The 21,676-nt window shown below is 41.0% G+C and overlaps 1 protein-coding gene across 1 annotated transcript in view; it reads left to right on the top strand.

Annotated features, from left to right (window-relative positions):
* The window catches only part of aqr (aquarius intron-binding spliceosomal factor), a 45,760-nt gene that overhangs the window by 173 nt on the left and 23,911 nt on the right, over nt 1–21,676 (top strand). Inside the window, exons 2-25 of the mRNA XM_068717874.1 lie at nt 378–482; nt 976–1,032; nt 1,230–1,270; nt 1,382–1,417; nt 1,517–1,637; nt 1,815–1,955; nt 2,997–3,065; nt 3,184–3,284; nt 3,389–3,465; nt 4,422–4,486; nt 6,471–6,587; nt 6,675–6,788; nt 7,042–7,145; nt 9,743–9,845; nt 11,854–11,974; nt 12,215–12,356; nt 12,905–13,083; nt 14,097–14,264; nt 16,169–16,338; nt 17,302–17,543; nt 17,697–17,846; nt 18,509–18,578; nt 20,081–20,191; nt 20,923–21,032. Coding sequence (XP_068573975.1) covers nt 408–482; nt 976–1,032; nt 1,230–1,270; nt 1,382–1,417; nt 1,517–1,637; nt 1,815–1,955; nt 2,997–3,065; nt 3,184–3,284; nt 3,389–3,465; nt 4,422–4,486; nt 6,471–6,587; nt 6,675–6,788; nt 7,042–7,145; nt 9,743–9,845; nt 11,854–11,974; nt 12,215–12,356; nt 12,905–13,083; nt 14,097–14,264; nt 16,169–16,338; nt 17,302–17,543; nt 17,697–17,846; nt 18,509–18,578; nt 20,081–20,191; nt 20,923–21,032 — 2,684 coding nt within the window. The 5' untranslated portion in view covers nt 378–407. The remainder of the gene's footprint in view (nt 1–377; nt 483–975; nt 1,033–1,229; nt 1,271–1,381; nt 1,418–1,516; nt 1,638–1,814; nt 1,956–2,996; nt 3,066–3,183; nt 3,285–3,388; nt 3,466–4,421; nt 4,487–6,470; nt 6,588–6,674; nt 6,789–7,041; nt 7,146–9,742; nt 9,846–11,853; nt 11,975–12,214; nt 12,357–12,904; nt 13,084–14,096; nt 14,265–16,168; nt 16,339–17,301; nt 17,544–17,696; nt 17,847–18,508; nt 18,579–20,080; nt 20,192–20,922; nt 21,033–21,676) is intronic.

Consider the following 21,676-nt stretch of genomic DNA (forward strand, 5'->3'; position numbering starts at 1 on the left):
AACCTCCATATTCTAATTAGCTTAGCTTAGCTCATCACCTAGCTAATATTGTGGAGTAACGTTAGTTTAGGTTATCAAGTGTTCGTGTTTTACGACGCCTGTTATATTAATAATGATACATAATCGAAACGTTTAGCATTGATATGGTGTTTATTAAAGTATTGGGAAAACTCAAGACTATTAGCGTTATAATGTTAAGAATTGCACACACACTTTGACCCACTGAAGTTTTTAACCTAGCTAAAGCTACACGTCTTGGCACTATTCATGTGTATAGTGGCTCCATGTTTTAAGACATTAATTCAATACAAATAGCTAAGTCTAAAGCCTGTTGGTGTCCATCAGTAACTTCATAAAATATCTTATTTTTCCCACAGCTTCCATTGTAGCAGCTTGAGAGGGCCACCATGGAGAAAGAAACCCCCGCTAAAAAGGCTGCAGCGCCTTCTGTGTCTCAGATTAATGCAGAATATGTCACACAGGTAATGAATTATTGTCCATGAAACAACACAGCTGTGGTCTAGCACTGTGTTGAAATACGTGATCCCATTGTGTTTCTATGCTAAAGAAAGATTACCTCCTCAAATGCCATCAGTTTTATGCATTTACTTGTATTATGTCTCTTTGAAATGAACCAGAATGATGCTTACACAGAAGATATTACTACATAGATAGTACTAATAAGTGAGGAGTGTACCTGAGACAGAGGACTTGAGTATGTGTGCTGTGGATCACATGTTCAGTCTAGAAGAGAGTCAATTTAAGTTAGAAAATGTTCCCTTCTTGATAATCTTACTATTTAACCAGAAGAGTATAAATCCAATCCAGAAAACCACAAAAGTATTTATTTATCTAGTTGAACCTCTGAGTATTCCAACTGTACACACCCTGTAAGACATCATTTGTACCTTTATGAACCTTGAATGTTTATGCTGCAATTTGTTACTACTGTTGATGTTATTGTTTCTTGTTCAGTTGGCTAATAAATATTGGGCTCCGCATGCAAAGAATAAACTTCCCTTTGACGCCAAGGTGAGTTTTAATGCATTGTCAATATAATTTTTGTAGTGAAACTGATTTTACAAAGTAAGTTGCAAACACATGTTGTGTGTTTCAGTTTGATACAATAAAATAAAGAGGTGTAAAGGGCTGCTGGTACTAGTCATTTTGATGGGGAGGCTCCTCTGTTTTAGCCGTAAGAATTTTAACATTCCCTGCTGTTTGTTTAGGTGATGGAAGATGTTTATGAAAAAGAGATTCTCAAGTCCAAGTAAGTAAATATGTAGCATATTTGCCATAAGCTGCTTGTGTGTAATCCAATGAACACATGTTCCACTTATTTATCTTGCTCTGTTGTCTTCTTTCTTACTTACATTTTCAGATTTGCCATCAGAAAAATCATGCTGCTTGAGTTCAGGTGGGATCCTTCACTTCCTCTTTTTAAAGAAGCAGTCATTAAATATAAACACTTGATGGATATATATATATATTCATAAATGATTTTCTCACCTTTCAGCCAGTATCTTGAGAACTATCTGTGGGTGAACTACACTCCCAAAGTGTCCAGCAATGCCTACCTCATGTCCATCTGTTGCATCGTAAATGAGAAATTCAGAGAGAATGTCCCAGCTTGGGAGGTAAGAACTGCAGCGCCTCATCTAAGACTAACTGTCATTGTATGGTGACCCCAGCGTCTGAAGAGACCATGTTTATACGAGTAACCGTAAAGATGGTGATGGCACAGTCTTACAGTTAGCATTTCAATTGATGCTGATCTACAATACATTTATTTTCTTTTGAATTGTGTGTTTCAGGTGTTCAAGAGGGAGACCAGCCATTTCCCATTCTTTTTTAAATGTGTGATGGAAGCTGTGTTGGCAGGGGAGGAGGCTGGCCTCACACTGAAGGAACAAACGGTGCTGCTGGTCTTCTTGGACCACTGTTTCAACAGTCTGGTGTGTGCCACTACGCTGATGTTCAATGTTTTCACTCAGTGGAGGAGTATCTAACTGTTGAGTGTTTTAAGGCCAATGAGGATGTTAGTTTTCATTTCAGTACTAATATTACTCCCAGTAATCTCTTGACTACAATATTAACATAGTTTAAGGTAAGATGGTTTGTCAAATTAACATGGGATACACAGATTTATTTATTTATATATATATATATATATATATATATATATATATATATATATATATATATATATATATATATATATATAGAGCAACCGTGGTAATATAATTTAACTTTCACATTCATTATATGATGAATCAGGGCTTCTAGACATGGCAAGAGTGTTTATTTGTGTACGTCTGGATACGATCATTTAAATGCTAAACCTCGCATACCAAATACAGTCGAATATGAGAAAATGTTTGATTACTTATTTCACTGTGGTATATTATTTTGCTGTGTACAACATCTGGGTCCAGACTCCAGGGACAGGTGACAGTTTGTCAAATACACTAAAATATGGAAGATAACTGTTCTCCATTGTTTGAGGATTTGATTAACCAGGGTTTTGTTTTAAACAGGTTAAGGCATCTTACTCATTGTTTGTAAGCAATACCAAAAAGCTTTCTTGTCCAAGTTAAATGTGTTAAGGGGAATTATTGGTAATATCCACTAGGGGGCAGTAGCAGACTAAGCAGGACCACTTTGGCCAGCTCCCTGTAGCCTCTGCAGCCGCATTAAACCACAGGGAAGCACTGCAGATGTCTCACTTTAAAATCTGCTGCGATAGCCTCCTGCACTTTGATTGTATGCTATAAAGCCCTCTAAATATTTCAGTTGCAGACTTTTATTAGGGGCTGAAGTGTAATAACAATCTGTCATACACATGCAGTGCAATATGACAACTGTGTGTGTGTGTGTGTGTGTGTGTGTGTGTGTGTGTGTGTGTGTGTGTGTGTGTGTGTGTGTGTCCGTCCGTCCGTCCGTCCGTGTGTCCGTCCGTCCGTCCGTCCGTCCGTCCGTCCGTCCCCTACTCCCAGGAAGTAGATTTGATCAGAGAGCAGGTGCAGCAGCTGATCTCTCTGCCTATGTGGATGTGCCTCCTTCCAGTAAGATGTCAACCTATTACCCTAATTATTTTTTTCCCTGGTAGTTATTGGCACACCCCAGTTAATGAAGTTGATGATATTTTCATTGCTGGACTGATTTGTTTCTGTCACGTTGCAGTCCAGACTCCAGCACGAGCTGAAGAAAGTTCCAAAGCTGCAGAAGTTCTGGAATCTAATCAAGAAGAAATTTGAAAAGATGGATACTGATGCAGCTGAGCAGTAATATTGTTTTCTTTGCTTGGGTGTTCAGTTCTATACAGACTAGAAAATTGTTTTTGTTTCTAAGCTTTCTTTCTGATTTGCTTTATTTTTGTCTTCCTCAGGGCAAAGAAAGAGAGGGCCTTCCTCTCAGCTCTCATTAAAAAGTTTCTTGGAGTTCTCGTATCAATTCCACCGTCAGGTAAACAGTGAAAATTACATTTATTTCCCTTGGGATATCATATTCTTGTGTCCAACTACAAACACGGAATTAATTCAGAAAGAAGCATGACCACTCAATTTTGGTCTTATTTTAATAAAAGAAAATAATGCATCCCTGGTGTGGATTACTACCTTCAAATATAAGTAAAATGAATAATCCCGGGGGACTCTCCCTGCGGCTTTCGTCCCAAAGCAGGTCTTTGCATGTGCTCTCTCTATCTTTCCCAGCATGATTAATGTACTTAAGTGCTTCTAGAGCTTGCACAGTGTCAGAGAGCACATCTCTTCAGTCCAGGGCCTTATTGCCAGTATGAAACTCAATATTGCCCTTTTTTCCCTCACTGGTCCAGTTGCACTACTCCCTCCTTTTTTTCCGGGTTGTGCAGCTGCCGAGGGAGCGTGTGCTCCAGCTGCCACACAGCCACCGGCTCTGACTGCTGTGTTGTAATGCAGGCCGACACAGAGGCCCCCCCCACCTGAATGCTAAAAACAGAACATGTGTATTTGTGTGTTTAGGTAGAATTCAAGCCTGACAGAGTAGATTACAATCTAAAGCCCAGCAGGATCCACATCACTCTAATGCGTGCTGCACGCCTCAACTTTAAGCACACACACACACACACACACACACACACACTCATACACACCAACATGTTTAATGAGGGCTGAGGTCCCAGCATGCTGCTGTGCTGGCAATGCAGTATCTCATAGTGATGCTCACACACTCAGCATGGCACCTTGGTGTTGTCCACATGCGTTTGCTGTCCTCATAACCGCAGTGAAAAGTACACAACCTCCTTTCCACTACAGCTCATCATCTTTTTTAGCCTTGTGTATTCACATAGTCTCTCAGATTGCATTAGTCATTGACAACATGCATTCCCTGTAAATAAGTAAAGCACTAACCTCCGTAATTTCCTCCTTCCTTTTCCATAGGGCCCGTGTCCATGGACAAAGTACATTACTGTGAGAGATTCATTGAACTCATGATTGATTTGGAGGTAAGACATATCCTTCTATTCCAAATGCTTTTTTTCAGTTATCTTTTTCCCAATCTTTTGTCATTTGTACTTCCTCTCTCCCTAGATTTGATTGCTCTATATAAAATTAATATACACTGCAAGATGAGACACTCAATCTTCACACTGACTAAGCAGACAGTGATTTCCACTGTGTACTATGTATTTGCTTAATCATGGTGTCCTGTTGAAGGAAGCGGTGTAGACATCCGTCTCTGCAGAGCTCATTTGCCTTCTGTCCTTCAAACTTCTAGCTAACTCAGGTCCACAGACAGTGGCTGAATGTCCAGTCTCAGCTCCACCCTGTGCGTCTGTCACTGCTGTCTGCAAAGCTATGCAGTATTTGAAACAGTAGTCTTTGGTTGGAGTATGAGAGGTTATTTTCAGCCTGATGGCTTTTGACATTTGGTTTAAGGTGTAAGGAGTAATGTGCAATGTCTGCTAAACAAAGGGGTTGTGACCTGAGACCCAATTCCCTTCTGGAGTCATGCCAGTGTCTGAAGGAGTTGATAAACAGATGTTTGTTTTGTATTATTCTATTAACAAAAACATGAGCCATATTTTCTTATTTGCAAATATATGTATTTTTACTTTTTTCTTGTTGAGATTGGCTAATATGTGGCTATACTCTAATGTAGGAACAGTGTCCTCTTGCCCAATTAGATTGGCAATGTTAGTATAACCTGCGTCACTGCAGTGGACTTCAAAAGGTTTTAGTTATACGACACCTGCTCCTATACCACAGAGAGCAGTGGTTGTAGTTGACATGCAGGGGAGTATATACTGTATATATTCTGCATTGGAACTCATGGTACGTTTTCAGTCTCCTCAGTTATGAGTAAGAGTTGTCATTTTCAGAGTGATGAAATAGCTTTTTAGATATGAACTATCATCATATCGGTTCATTTAAAAGAAGTAATTTGACACAGTGTTATTGGGAGGCAGCCTGGCCAATGAGGTTGGCTATCTAAGGTGAAGACACAATGTCACATAAGATTGCTGCTGCTGCCTGTGCACATCTCCTGTTTCTAGCGAGCGAGCTCAATAGATTTCATCTGGCCGTCCTGCTGACAGGCCGGCCTTGCTGTTCCTGGCAGTGGCTAGTGGCCGGCCAGCTAACTGTCTCCAGAGACATCTCCTGTCCTTCAGCGCTATCCTTTTACAAAGCCTCAGTTGCCTGAAATCCATACTTCCCCTCTCTGATGAGGACCTGAAAATGAAAGCTCCCGGTTTTTAATGCCTCTTGTATGCCGGCTGTCAGAACCGCCTTGAGATCAAAGATGGCTGTCGGATAGAAATTTATCCATTCTCTCTGCGTATTGGTATCGTTTGCAGCCCCTGCTGCCTTTGAAGAGCTGTTTTCAATGAATAAAATAATAGATATTTTGTTTTGTTGGTGTTTTGCATTTCAGTATTCCATTTCATATGCTATTTCATGATGCAGTTTTTTCTGGGCAGTTCTTCTCTTGCAGCCTTTATAATGAGATAGATTGAACTTCCTTTTTTGTTCTGTGTGTTGTCATCAACGTTTACAGTATTTCCTTATTATATTCCTACCAAAGCTATCTCATTTTGGTTCTCTGTACTTGCCTTCATGTCATGTGTGTGTGCTACAGCAAGCAGATGATCATGGTTATAGATCACATCTCACTGCCAGTTTGCCTCGTTGTTTGCTTCTCTATCATGTGTTTCAAGACAAGAAAAGACCATGGATCAATAAAATGTTTGGATAATTATGTTCTATATGCTGGGAAATGTGGTCGTTGTTGAGCCAATTGATTCTTTAGACCTCTGAGAGATGCCCGTTCATACAATACCTCATTTCCTTGTTATTTTGGTCCACTGAAGTAGCATTTCCCCCTACATGTTTCTTACCAAATGCATTCCAGTTAGCGTAAAGGTCAGGTATTTTAGCCACAACCCTAAGCATGTTGTCCAAAGTTGTAAACATGTCCTATGTGTTTAGGCCCTGCTGCCCACCAGGCGTTGGTTCAATACCGTGTTGGATGACTCTCACTTGGTGGTCAGCTGCCACCTGTCCAGCCTCACCCATAGAGAGAAGGAGGGACACCTCTTCTGCCAGGTACGACACACGAGCAAACACTCTGAGACCCAAATCCATCTTTGCTCTTGCTTTTCACATGTAACTTGTATTGTCTCTATTCTGTAGCTGCTGGACATGCTGAAGTTCTACACCGGTTTTGAGATCAATGACCAGACAGGAAACGCCCTGACGGGGAAAGAGATGACCACTTTGCACTATGACAGAATCCTCTCCTTACAGGTAAACGGAATACGTATGAGAGACAGGCAGGCATGCAGGGGCATATTCTGTTGTGTGTGTATATATATATATATGTAATGCCACATTCTGGACTATTTTTCTTATTTTTTCCATAATCACTTTTGAGTTTGTTTGTCTTGGTCAAGTCAATGTGGTGTATGTAATAATGACTAATATATTTTTGTATAGTAGTGGACTGGTTTGTATTTGGACATGAGTCTGAGTGTTTTGCTCTTTGTTTTCCATCTTTTAGAGGGCAGCTTTCGCTCATTTTCCAGAGTTGGAGGACTTTGCTCTTTCCAATGTCGCAGCAGTAGACACTCGGGAATCCTTGACCAAACACTTTGGGCATCTGAGGTAAATCAAAACATCCGGAATGAATCACGAAACGAACAAGTGCACTTGCAGCTAGTCAGTGCACAGATGGAGGGATGGGATGGAAGGGTATGCATGATTGGACTGAGTACAATTACAGTGAACTGTTAATACTAAAATTCAGTTGCACCGGAGCGTTGTTTGAGCTAACGGGACTACTTCCTGATGTGTAAATGTTCTGCATATCAACCCAGGGGTGGCTCCGCCTTTTTGCTTTTTACAATTCTGGCTCATCCTCATCGTACTTACTGTATGTACTTAATATCCTTAAGAGAGCACATCATCATTTCTTTAAGCGCTGTCGGTGGCAAACAAACCCTCCAGCAATTTGTCAGCAGATAATATATAATATACAGATCTGACTTCTGATTACCAAAACATACAAGCCCTAGTTAAAGTATAAGCACACATGCAGACTTCCTATCTTGGTCCTATGTTGCAGAATAGCATCATCAGCATCGTTGCTGCCCGACTTCCCTGCTAAATGGCAGCTAGTGAGCCCTTGAACAGGCAGCTGGTACCAGCCAGAGAGAGAGGCACGCCTCATTAATTAAATTGATTTGCAGTGGCTTGAGAATGAACTCTCTTAACAGCTGTGTTTGTCAGATCGTATTAGCTTGCCAAAGAGCCAAAAAGCTGGCCTGTGTGTGTGTTTTTTAACTTGAACACATGCGTGAAGGGGAGTGAAAAGACATTCAGTCATTGGTAATTTGTAATTACTTTGGCTTTCTATATTTCTTAGTATTTTGATACTTTTAGAAGGTCTTTAAACCACCAATGTTTTGGCTCAAGTGAGTGGCTGATTACTTATGTTTGTCTAGTATGTGACGTCATTGAGGTGCCCCGTTGGAACAACACAGACTTGCTCTTTGCAGTTGATTTGTTTATATCCATCACCTCTTTTTAACTTCTGTCGTGGATTATACATTCTTAAACCCCAAACTAAGTTTCTTTGAGTCAGGCAGAGGGTTATGAGCCGAGCTGAATCAGGTAAAGACTTGAGCTGAACCGTTTCATGTATTTGTGGAAGCTCTGCTCCTTTTCCCAGAATTAGGGTTTTGAATGTAGCAGTAACGGCATTGTTCACTGCTCCACAACTGTCACCAAAGCAGCTCCTGGGTAACTCCAAATATGCCGATCAGATTTAACGAGGCACTTTTCATCCAAACAACTCACACTAATGCCAGTTTATTCCAGCTGCGCTACCCACAGGCTAAGCTCCCAGTCACCCGCCGCTCTGAATTTATCCGCTAAGTCCCCCAAACACACAAACGCAGCATTATTGCTTAGTCTGCCCCCACACACACACACACACACACACACACTGTCTTTTAGTTACATAAAACATGTAAGTTTGTGTGAGTGTCATTTCAGGCCAAAAAAAAAAAATGAATTGACTACATGATCAATGAGTATGCATCACTTTGTGAAATGATAGCAAAATTGAAGAGAGTCATCACATGTGAAAGTGTCCAAAATAATGAGTGTAATTACTTCTGTGGATTAGTTCTTCAGTGTGGGCCTGTCGTTGGAAAGGGAGTTTAGATTTCATCAATTCCACTCATTTAATCCGTCCTATTCTAAGGTTGTTATGTGACTAAGAAAAGAATATATGGTGAAAGCATAAGCCACCTTCACTTTCAGGAGATTCAAGCAGCCATGAAAGACATTTGTCATATTTTCTTTGTGTGTTTGTCGAGCTTGTGATGTTGTCTCATGTTCTGGTTGTGTGTACACAAGAGTATCAAGCTATTAGACTACTTTCTATTACGGCCCCATCCGTACCTTATCTTGCCAGTAGCTCAGCTGTCCGTCATGACCTGGACCAGTCATCTCCATTACTCAGTTAAGTTGTTGCGCTGCGGTTATTTTTTTTTTTGCCATGGCAAGGAGTGTCCACATGACCTATGCCAGCTCAGCTACTGGGCCACCAAACTGCAACATTGGCAGAATTGCCACCTCGCTGCCCAAGCATCACAAGTAGCAGAATGCATGCACATACACGGATACAATCGGTCAGTGCCACGTGTGGCTGTCCGGGGCTGTCACAATGTGTCCGGACCCTGTCCTTCGTTGTGTACCAGACCCTGCCTGTGTCACAGTGTGTCAGCCTGATTAAAACAGGTCTGTATGCAGAGAGCCATGCCTCAGCTTTCCGAGACGGGGATGGGCTTTGATTTTCATAATCCTGTCGCATCAGTGCGCCCCGACACACGCTGACAAAGCAGAAATGAGTCAAAGCAAACGGAGAATTGCTTTGTGCAGCAGTGCTAACAAGCACAAAGAATTTGATAAGGCTGTGTATCTTCACACATATAGTGGTGTTGCTGTCGTTATTTGAAATATCTTTTTTCAGAACCTACACTTTTTTCTTTTTGTAAATATGATGCACTAAAGAAATGAAACATCATTTGAATGGTTTTTTTTTTTTTTTTTTGGATCATTGTAATATGAGTAGACATCAGAATGTCCCCGTCTCAATCTCTGTCCCCTGGACAAGAGTGTTAGCTGAATGTGTAATTCCCAAATGCAACTTTTCTAGCTGACTTACCACTTGTTTATCTCCTCTTTCTCCATAGTCCCAATACGCTCCACCAGGTGGCCTCGTATCTGTGTCTGCTGCCGGAGCTGCCTGAAGGGCAAGACACCACCAAAGACAAGGAGGTTCTCCTTGAGCTGCTAGTAAGTGCAGTCTTGGCTTTCATTAAATTGCCCGTGTGGATAATTCAGTTTTTAAAGTCTCGGTGGCAGCTTTTTTTTGTCTTAAGTGTCATGCATGCAATGCAAGTATGAGGGCATCACAGTGGGATTTAATCTGTTATTAAGACAATTACACCTGTTACAGTGCAATCTTGGATGGAATTGCAGATAGCTTACCTGTGACATGTGGCTTGTGAACTTGGGAGAGCTTATCAAATAAACAAACTAGGACAATTTTTTGCATGTAATATGGTCTTGCTTTTCAGTACATTAAATATTAAAATATTTATTTATTTAGTTTTTTATTGCTTCAGACATTTACATTGATTAGATGGAAATGGGAACGAAGCAATACTTCAGGCACTATGTATTTGTCAACTGGCAATTTAAAAGATGCACAATTGGTATCGGTGCACCTTTTTACAAACAATGTTAGTGAAGTTATTTTCCAGGCCAGTCAGCGCTACGGCATAATAGGTTTTCTGTTTCTCATTTTAAAGTCATTAATTTAAGCCCTTGACCTTGGAATACATATAGTATCCCCTCTTCACATCCTGTCCCTCTTGAATTTGCCTTCTAATCCAATTACTGCTTTATGTGGGCATTTGTGTGACGTAGGGTAAATTGAAGACGGTGCTGATGAGATTGAGAGCCATTTCTTTTCTTTTTCTTTAATTATCTCCTGAAAGGCTGGAGCTAGTTTGATTGTGTTTTCTGGTTCCTCGTCCCTTGCTCTCCCAATTTTCATTTTTTAAAACCCCTCCGGGAAACCACTGGTCCCGTGTCCCGCTAGTCTCCCAAATACACACTCGCACACGTGCTGTAGACCATTTCATCAAAGTGGGTGTTTCAAGGCTGTCCTGCGGTTACTCATAATTACCCACTCAGACCCTTCCTGGGTCCTCTCCGGGAAGTGATGGAGAATAGCCGTTTCATAATTATCTGATTAGATTGATGTAGAAGACGATGTCGGGGGACTCATTTGTTTGTGCCTGAGGTTGCCCCCAACAACCGACATCTCTGACAGAGTGGGTTTAAGAGGAAAGGGCCCCAGGACCAGAACTCTGCAACACGGGAGCAAAATAATCATACTTGCTGCAGAGAACATATTTATAAATATGTTTGAGGATGAGAAAGCATTCTCTTTGAGAGGCAGCACCAATCTTTAGGCTAGTTTAGGCCGTTTACTTCCTCTGGTGGAACAGATGAGTTGGTTGGTATTCTCAACGAAGCATCACTACCCTTGACATAGTAAATAATTAATGCTTTTCCCCCCAGAAGAGTAGGAACACAATAGCAAAATGCAAACACAAAACCATAGCAGCACCGGTGCTGAAGGTTAAACGATTTGTCGATTAACTATTAGTCGATCAACAGAAAATGAAGCGAAAGCTATTTTGACTATTGATTAAATGTTTGTCATTTTTGAAGCAAACGTGATCTGTTTTCAGCTTCTCAAGTTAGAGAATTTGCTGCCTGTCTTTGTTTTATAAATTTGTAAACTAAATGTCTTTCGGGTTTTAGACTCACTGATTCAGACTCAGCCCGAGTGTATGCATAAGAAAATAACCAGTGACATCATAACTACTAAATGCATTCAACATTCATATGTGTTGATCATCTTTCAAATCATACCTGCATAATCCTATGTTGCTATTGATTGAGTCCTTCAAGGTATGACGATGCTGGCAGTCCATCTAGACATCAACACATGTTAACAAATATGATATCCTGGTTTGATCCGCCCTTAACGTAGCCTTTACTTTAATGCTCATTTTCAAGCGCACACATTTTAATACACACTGGCTAATAAAAAGCTTTAGTTAAGCTAGACGTTTACCTTGGGAATGATGTAACAGATTTGATGAGGTCTGTCTTCTAGTAAGCGAGAAGCTAATTGTCCTAGACATTGAGCCAAAGGGGCAGAGGACCATTTCTTTATTAACCCATTTTCTCTCCGTTTGTCTCTTTGTCTCTCTCTCTCTCACAGGTGTCCCGTCATGAGCGCAGAATCTCTCAGATTGAGCAACTCAACCAGATGCCTCTTTATCCAACAGAGAAAATAATCTGGGATGAGAACATTGTCCCAACGGAGTACTACTCAGGCGAAGGTGTGTGTTGCATGTGTGAAAGCATGTTACTTAAGCTGTAACATGAAGACATTCACTAATTTGTGTAGAGGCAATAATTTGCATATTACAGAGGTAGCTACATATAATATTGGTCATTTTGTAATTGTATAGAAATTATGATGACCTGATATTGACTAATTGTAAGTCTGTGTGTGTAATCACACACATATTTGGATTATTGTTCACTCTGCTTGTCTGTTCATTCGTTTGTCTTTTCAGGCTGTCTTGCACTACCTAAGCTGAATCTCCAGTTCCTGACCCTCCATGACTACCTGTTAAGGAACTTCAACCTCTTTCGTCTGGAGTCCACCTATGAGATCAGGCAGGACATTGAGGATGTGGTGTGGCGTATGAAACCATGGTGAGATGTCCTCAATTCTGTGGACTAGAGGGAAACTTTATCCAGAATTTTTTTATTTATTTTTTTGCTACACATTTTTTAATCCCTCACATTTTATAAAAAAGACTCAAAGATGTCTTTGTCTCATACTCAAATCTTCAGTATTGATTTTGAACTGTATTCTCACACACTGATTAGCATCTCAGGTTTCTTTTTCTTCCTAAGTAGAACAAATGTCTACCGTTAAATCTGCTGCTGCACACTTTGTCTTTTCACATCAATGAATGACGATTCTTATCCTCCGTCTACCTCTCACAAGGTGGCATTGCACATTGATAATATTTTATTAAAAGACTGTGACATTTTGGTACACCATATTTGGAACCCCGTTGCTTAACATACTACGTGCTCCCATTATGTCAAGTGATGTAGCAACTTGTTTGTTGTTCCTGCAAAAGTAAATAAGTAAGCAGTGGTGCCATGCGCTGCCCTAAATCCAACTGATTTCAATCTTGACAACAGCCCACAGCACCTGTCTAACTTCTTGTTGTGTCTGTCCCTCTATGCAGGCAATCAGAGTACGGTGGAGTGGTGTTTGGGGGCTGGGCCAGGATGGCTCAGACGATCACCTCTTTCTCCATAGTAGAGGTTGCCAAGCCTAATATTGGAGAGAGCTGGCCTTCCCGTGTGCGAGCTGACGTCACTGTTAACCTTAATGTGCAGGATCATATCAAGCACGAGTGGGAAGGTATTAGTGTGTTTGTGTCTCTCCATCATTGGTAAATCATTTTGGCCAAATCTTTGATATGTTTTAAGCACTTCTAATATTTGTCTTTGCACCCTTCATATTACTTATGCCAATCTAGCTATCCCACAATGTTTTAATGGGAAGGGAGAATGAACAAAAAAAAGATTGATCCCCATACACCTTATGACTATTATAGATCATTACTCTCCTCTTTCATTTTCCCTTGCTACACCTTTTCCTTTCCTCTTTTTCTCTCGTATTGTGTCTTCTAGCAGTACTAGTAAGCAGTTTATAACGTCGTTAAAGTCATCTCTCACCACACACTCTATTCCATCCCACTGGGCCTTGACTCATGACCCTTACTTACCTCATGTCTCTAAAGGCATGTTATGTCTGCGTAGCCTGAGCATCTTTGTTTTATTTTCTGATCGTTTTTCTCTTCATCTCTCTGTGTGGCGGATAAGGGCACTGTAGATAATGTTAACAGGAGCTTGTCAGCCTTGAAAGACATTGATTCACTGGGAACATAGAAAGTACAATAAAGCTTTCGGCAGGCCGACTACTATAGCTTTCCAGAGAAAGTTATAGGATATGTATACACAAAAATGGTGTATTGCACTAATTAATGTAGAAAATAAATGCATGCTTTTAGTGGGGAGAAAAAAAAGTTAGCCTAATATCCCAAATTGAAGTCTTCACTTTCTTTATACGCTTTTTATGGTTTTACTTTCTTTATTGTAATTCAGTGGAGGAGTGAAGTATTACTTCCTCCTATCCACTAGCTCTTCCCCCATCGTATAATTAGAGCTTCATGTTTTAAAGATCAGGCGATTGCTGAGAGGGTGGTTTCTCGCGTCTCCAAAATCCCCCACACTACTACTCTGTCTCACTCCCCCATTACTTCTTTCTCCCTGTGTCCTCTTTTTCTCTTTCCTCTCTGTCTCTAAAACCCCCCTTTTTCCCCCCTTCTCTCTCTCTCTCTAACTCCTCTCTCCATCCTCTTCCCCCTATAGGGCTGCGGAAGCACGACGTTTGCTTTCTGATCACGGTGCGGCCCAACCTGCCCTACGGCACACGCTTCGACCGGCGCCAGCCCTTTGTGGAGCAGACTGGTCTGGCGTACGTGAGAGGCTGCGAGGTGCAGGGTATGCTGGATGACAAGGGGCGCGTCATTGAAGAAGGTACGCTCATATGTGCCCCTGCCTGCACACACAGACGCACACACACACCAGGGACACATGACATTCATTCACCTATTAGACCTTCTATATCCCTGTCGACAGTACCCCGGTAAAGGGTCAGACAGGTGTTGTCATGGTGACCGACGCAGTGAGACCTGACCTGTTCACATTAACATTCCATTAACCTGAGGTCGACAACAACACCTGAGAGCTTTGGGCCCTGCCCCCTGCTTTATCTATTAGATTTAACTGAAGAGCTGCATTGGCTGTATCTGGATAGATGTGCTTCTGTAAGAGAACACGGAGTGTGCTTGTCCTGCAGAATTCAGTAATGGATCATATAGGAAACACCCGCCTCCATCTTTGAAACAAGGTAGAGCCGGCCACAATGTGTTCTAGCATTATTTGAGCATGAAAATTTGATCTGTAAGCTACCATATTTGAAAATTAGCTGTCATCAAATATAAGACTCAGAGAGTCTGTTTGTGTGTGTGTGTGTGTGTGTGTGTGTGTGTGTGTGTGTGTGTGTGTGTGTGTGTGTGTGTGTGTGTGTGTGTGTGTGTGTGTGTGTGTGTGTGTGTGTGTGTGTGTGTCCACACTGGAGGAATCCCCGCAGATCAAATTCAAATCCCTGGTCTTATGTTTATACAGTAACATCATCTCTTCTGTTTATCGTGTTGTGTTCTTCCCTGCAGCCCAAAGCAGTCCCTCTGAGTGGTTGGTTTACCTAAGCTAGCCTGCAGGCCTGCTATTCTAAGTGTATGGCTTTTTTTTCCCCTGTGGGAACATGTGTCCATGCACTGAAGCACCCTTTCCCCTCCCCTCTCTCATCTGTTTGGATTAAATATGCAGAGGGCAGGGCTTTCTAAAAAGACATGCTGCCAGGGAACATGCCCTGCCAGTGTCGGCTTGGTTAAACTTTTAGATCCCCAACAGAGCTAAGTAGTATTCTAGGTAACTGGGTGGTGGGTGAGACATGAATCACTGGGCTCTTGGTGAAGGTGAGATGTGTACTGAGACGTGCATTGTGGGACGCTGATAATTAACTCACACGGTGTGTTGTAAAAATGGTTTTGCAGCTCAAATACAGAATATTTGTGTAAAATATGACGTTACAAACAAATTCTGTGCAAGTTATATAAACAAATGCAATGCATCTCTTTTAAAATCTAATTGTGTATTGATTAAATACAACCGTTTCAAAACTTTTAATTCCATCCTCACACACCTTGGATCAGCATTGTTATCCCATGGTATTAAGAGTGTAGCTTCCACTCTTAAACTGTCCCCAGACTCATTTTAGTAAGGGGGATTTGATGATCCCCACATAGCTCTGCACATGTGCACACAGACAGGCGTACACATGAATGGACACACACATCAGAGGCACAACAGGATTCAGTTTCACTCTCCTGCTCTGTGCCCAGCAGCTCCATACAATAATCTTATTTAGCCATCTGTGAAAGCTGCACTTGCTGCACCACACAGGCTCCCTATGGGAGTAAGCCTAAAGCCGGTGACCTGTCAGTCAAGCAGCCATGTAATTCCTGTTCCCGAGTACTCTGACTCCTCAGGAACAGGAATTACATAGATGCAGCAAGGCAGGCTGGGTTGAGAGCTTTTTAAAGAGTTGTATTTTTTGATGTAAGGATAGGATGGAAATTGTTATTGAAATCGTGGTTTTAGAATTAGCTGATTAGATTCATTTTTAATATTTAATTTGTCCTTCAGAAGCTTTGCCCTGCCATTTTCTGTACTGGCATACCTGCATTTCTTAATTTTTTTAGATTGAATAACACTTTGTGAGAGTGATTTCCATACAAATTTAGATTAATTATTTATCTCTAAAGGTTATCATTACTCTATTGCTGTAACACGTATCCTCCCCAACCACTCTGATTTAGGACCTGACCCAAAGCCTAAGTTGAGAGGAGATGCCAGAACATTCCGTGTTTGGCTGGACCCGAACCAGTACCAACAGGACATGACCAGCAGCATTCAAAGTGCCACTGAAGACCCATATGAGACTTTCAACATCATCATGAGACGCAAACCCAAGGAGAACAATTTCAAGGTTTGGAGTACATGCTGAAGCACAGAGATCTGCCCTCACTGTACATTGTATTTGAGTACTTTATCTTCAGACCTTGAGCTCTGGTCCCACCAACACCACCCCAGAGTGATGTATTGCACATACAATACTCCCTTGGGTTTTGTAGCTGTAAGGTTGTGACCAGGGCAACTCTGAGATTACCACCCACTCAAGGCCCCCCAGTGAGAGACACACCTCACTGGAGGTTCATTTGCTATGTACCCCCACTTGTCTCTCTCCTTTAAGAATCCCCCTGTGGCAGCAAGCCAACATTGTACACTATCCTAAGCTTGCTTTCTATAGGAAAGCATAACCATGTTTTGTTGTCAGTACAACATATAGGCGTCTGCAGCAGAATCCTTCTGTTAAGAGAGGTAAATCTATGAGGATGTTGTCTTAGATGTTGAAGTTTTCATTAGGTCATAGTAAAGTTATCCATGCAATTCTTTGAAACTTTTGTTTAATTTGTTGTTTTGCTCCATTTTTTTATTCCGAATGGTAATCATGTACAAAACCCCTTTTGCTCTTTATCACAGTTTTTTAGTTGAGAGCTTCTCATTACGGCTTTGTCAAACCTGCTATTTCTAATCCCGCACACCCATTTCTGTCTTTCACAGCCAGAGCAATGACAGATGATTTTGAAGTGTTTCCTTTTTTTAAGAATTTGAAAAGAGCAGGAACTAATGGGTATTCAAGAAACATTCTTCTCCATCTGTGATGTGTGACATAGATAAAAGTAAACACGTTCCCTTCCCCAATGTTTGATGCTCAGGGTATTAGACAGTTTGCAGTTCATTAAAATATAATTGACAGACATACAAATTACCTGCTGTCCCATCAGCCCACCACAAAGCTATTCTTATCCAGCTAAACCTCCTCTTGTGGGATGGTTGTCTGTTGTCTGATGTTGCTCATTGCCCACATTTCTTCGTGTCTCTGTTTTAGGCAGTCTTAGAGACCATCAGAAACTTGATGAACACAGAGTGTGTTGTCCCAGACTGGCTTCACGACATCATCCTAGGCTACGGTGACCCAGGCAGTGCCCACTACTCCAAAATGCCTAATCAGATTTCTACATTGGACTTCAATGACACCTTTCTGTCCCTGGACCATTTGCGTTCGTGCTTCCCTGGTTACACCATACAGGTCACAGAGGAGAACCCTGAACTGCAAGTCTTCCCTTTCAGGTGAAAGTCAAAGATGATAATGTTTTGTTGAGGTTGACTCACCATAATCAAAGTGAATGGATATACATTCATATTTGATTTACTTGCTATTGTATAATTTGAGATACAATTGTTTAAATATACATGTATTAACCCATCATCTTCCTTTACCAGAATCAAGTTTCCCATCTCAAACAGAGAAGACAAAGGGAAGAAGAGAAAGGGGGATGATGAAGTGGAAAACAAAGAGGAAGACACATCCTTGATCGTTGAGCCCTATGTCACCCCCAACCGTGGGCCATATCCTTACAATCAGCCCAAACGGTGAGATGTCACCGCCAATACTTAGGCCTTCCCGTTCCCAATTTAACTAGATTCTGGGTCAAAAGGTTGTTCAGTGTTTGGTTAAACCTTGACTTCTCTACTTTAAATTCTTAACCTCTATCCAAAACACATTTTCAGTACAAAACAACACAGAGGCGTATTATATGTACCCTTCTCTGGCCCTGACTCTTTAGACTTGTTTGATTATCTTATCTCCATGGTATCTGCTCTGACTTGCCATGTCATGATCTGGTGCTATTTTGGTTGTTATTGTGCCTACCATAGATGGATGGAATTTTTTATGCTATTAAAGGTTAACAGAAAAGGCTTTAATATTCCTGTACTAATTAGAACACCACAAAATAATTACCCTTCATGAAAAGCTAAAGATTCATCTGGTGTTGTTTCAGCATTTCCAATTTGCACTTTGATATTTAAATCTGGATAGCGGTAACATGTCCATGGGGAAGCCCTGACTTAACAATCTTTAAAGATGGTCTCAAATAAACAAAACAAAAGAACTTGCAGCATTGAGCATCTCTTAAAAAAAACATCAACTAGTGGAAGCATTTGAACACAAATGTGTTTATGCTGTCAAGGCTGTACGCTATCTCAGACTAATTACTTGATTTATTAATATCAGACATGTACATGTCTTACAGGAATACAATCCAGTTCACTCCTACTCAGATTGAAGCCATTCGAGCCGGGATGCAGCCGGGACTCACGATGGTAAGGACTTGTTTTTTGTTTATTGTATACGTTTCTCACAGAAGTTTCAAGACTGAATGAAAGCCACCCAAAGCAAATCTGCAAGATCTAAAATGACCTATTTGACAAATACATTTCAACAGACTCCAACGAATCATGAGTAATTATAAGTAAGTAGTAATCATGGAATACTTGTTTAGTGACGCTATCTATTTTTCCTTTGAAGATTGATGGCAGTATTGAAATTTGCCGTTACCAGACGCATTATATTTTCGGGTTGTCAGGTCAATTCTCGACAATTCAGGAACGCCTGGAGGGAATTTCCTCAAATTTGGCAGGACTTTATTCTATAAGTTCCATGAGAAAAAGTAGTGGATGTAATTGGGAGAGCGACCTATATGATAAACCCATCCCCATAAAATGATCATGCATATCCAGGAATGTGATGCTGTTTGGGCAAAACCTCTAACCAGTCCAGTGAGTGCTGATACTGCAGATGCATACTGTTCCAGCTCGCTGGTATCAGCCAAAGATTTGCCACTATCAATCTTATTGATGTACACCAAGGGAATTCCCTCACCAGTAAATATTCTGTTGTATGGTGTCCCTATGTCCATCACTCATGTAGAGTGATGACACATTTCCCTGAGACCCTCTCTGTAATTTTGACATTGCCAGTGAAATAGTCAACCACACATAAAAGGACACATTTTACAGCAATGGGGATACACCCAGTTCATACACACACCCATAGCTCTGTCAGTTCAGCCTGCTGTTGTTATCTGAAGAGAAGTGTAACATACACTGTTGACAAAAGAGCTATTCTGATGTGGTGATTTGAAGCTGGCAGCAGGGTCTGAGTTATTTATTGTGCAGCTAGCCGAGGTAAATATGGCAAGTAGGCTATCGGCAGAGTCGTAAAACAACTCTACATGCATGCCTTTCTGCGCTCCTCTCCTCAACCTTTTTAACTTTCCTTCTTGGAATACGTCGTTCGTTAACAGCCATAACAAACACGCACCATCAAACGGCTGGCCTGGCTTGGCTTTCATTTAGGGGGGATTCAAGGAGCTTATTATCTTCTGATTTATGCAGGAATATCTAATGTGCTTACTACTTTTGTTGAAATTACTCACCTGAGAAACCCATACTAAAACCAACTAGTTTCATGAATATTTATTTTGTAAATTAGATGCTATAAGTAAATATGAAGCTCATTATAATGGTAACCTATATACACAGATGAGGGGCTACTAGCATTCAGATGACAAGTACGAAAGAAAGACTCATCTGTGCAGTCAATGGGTTTTGTTATACCAGGCAACACCACAGTCTTGTTACATTGTATATCTGAGCATGGTTATCGATGGGGCACCAGCCTGACATGCCCATGGCTTAGCTATCACAACCAATAGAGTGTCTCCATGGAAGGGTCTTTGCACTGTGATCTAACTTCTGATTGTTATTTTCTCTTCTGCTTCTTTCTGTGAAATGTTTTTCATTTATTTCTTCTTAACTTTCAGGTTGTTGGACCACCAGGTACTGGCAAGACGGATGTTGCCGTTCAGATCATCTCAAATCTTTATCACAACTTTCCTGAGCAGAGGACCCTCATAGTCACACATTCAAACCAGGTTAGCCCACCAAACACACAGCACACACCCAAACTGACTCAGCACATCCACGATGTCTGAAAAGTTTCCCAACATCCTGCTCAAAAAACAGTTAAGCTGTCTGGAGAATTTAGAGCTTGTACTCAGAACTGCCCATTAATCAGGCGATAGTTCTATTCAAACTATAGAGCAAAAAATTTAATTTTAAGCTCCCTTGTGACCATGTCTTTTCCCCTTTAGTATTTAATCATTACGTGATTTTCTGCTGTTTCACACCAGTGGAAGCTAGCCAAAAGGAATCTTGGTCACTAGTAGCATAGCTTGATATAACGATGAAAACCTTTTTCTCATGCATTTATACTCCTTACTCCTACAAGAATAAGCACTTGCTTCATAGCATGATAAATGCTTCACTGCAGCACTGCAAACTTTTTGTTGCTGCTGTATACATTCCTTATGATGCAAATTCAAAAAATGCTCTACAGGAATGCACCATTTTTTATTTATTTTTTGTCATGTTTTTTCTTGTGTTGCAAATGGGCTACAACTGCATTTTGTTTTGCATCCTTGTGTTGCATAATGACAATAAATGATCCTTGAATTGGATCAAATCTATAAAGAAGAGACAGAAGTTCGAAACAGGTTTATATGTGAAAGTACCGTTGATAGATGATAAAATACACACACGTGTCAAAGAAAGGATTTTCCTTGTCTGATCATGTTTACTCAATTCCTCATTCATCCCACACCAGGCTTTGAACCAGCTGTTTGAAAAGATCATGGCTCTAGACATCGACGAGCGCCACCTCCTGCGTCTGGGCCACGGAGAAGAGGAGCTGGAGACTGAGAAGGACTTCAGCAGGTGAGGACAGCAAGTGGAGAGAGAACACACAGATAGATGCACCTAAACAAATAGAAATGCATGTAAAATGGGAAAATTGAGAATTCATACGTGTCACACACATACACACACATGCATATGTATACAAAAGCAGCCCAGCTGCCCACACACATAATTGGTCTGCGCCAACAAAGTAACAGGGTTACTCGATACTCTCATATGCCAGGCCACGGTACTGGTTTATCTTCATTAGCTATTGTTGGCCTCGCAGGCCTTTCAACCTGTGTAAGGGACCTCTCCCTACAGCCTTACACTCAGAGGCAATCCCTGTCTGATTAACCCTCTCAACACCACTCTGGACCACAAGAACGGATCTTGTACCCATTTGTAGTAGGAGAATGGCAACAAGCTGTGTACGGAGACATAGGTAGATTCACTATGATCGTGATTTTAGAAAAGTTTTTCCCAGTTCTGGCTAAAAGTCATACATAAGTTTATATTTTTAAAACGTCCCCTTGTACTTGAGGAGGAACTGATTTGAATTTGTGGGTCAATTTGGTGGTTTGCGACAACAACAACAACAACAAGACCTATTAATCAAATTAATAAATACACCAATAAATTAATAATTCATATTATTTTTATTTTACCTTTATTTAACCAGA

Source organism: Cebidichthys violaceus, unplaced genomic scaffold, assembly GCF_023349555.1.
Source record: "Cebidichthys violaceus isolate CVI_PGR_0920_01 unplaced genomic scaffold, fCebVio1.0.p SCAF_22, whole genome shotgun sequence".
NCBI classification, from domain to species: Eukaryota; Metazoa; Chordata; class Actinopteri; order Perciformes; family Stichaeidae; genus Cebidichthys; species Cebidichthys violaceus.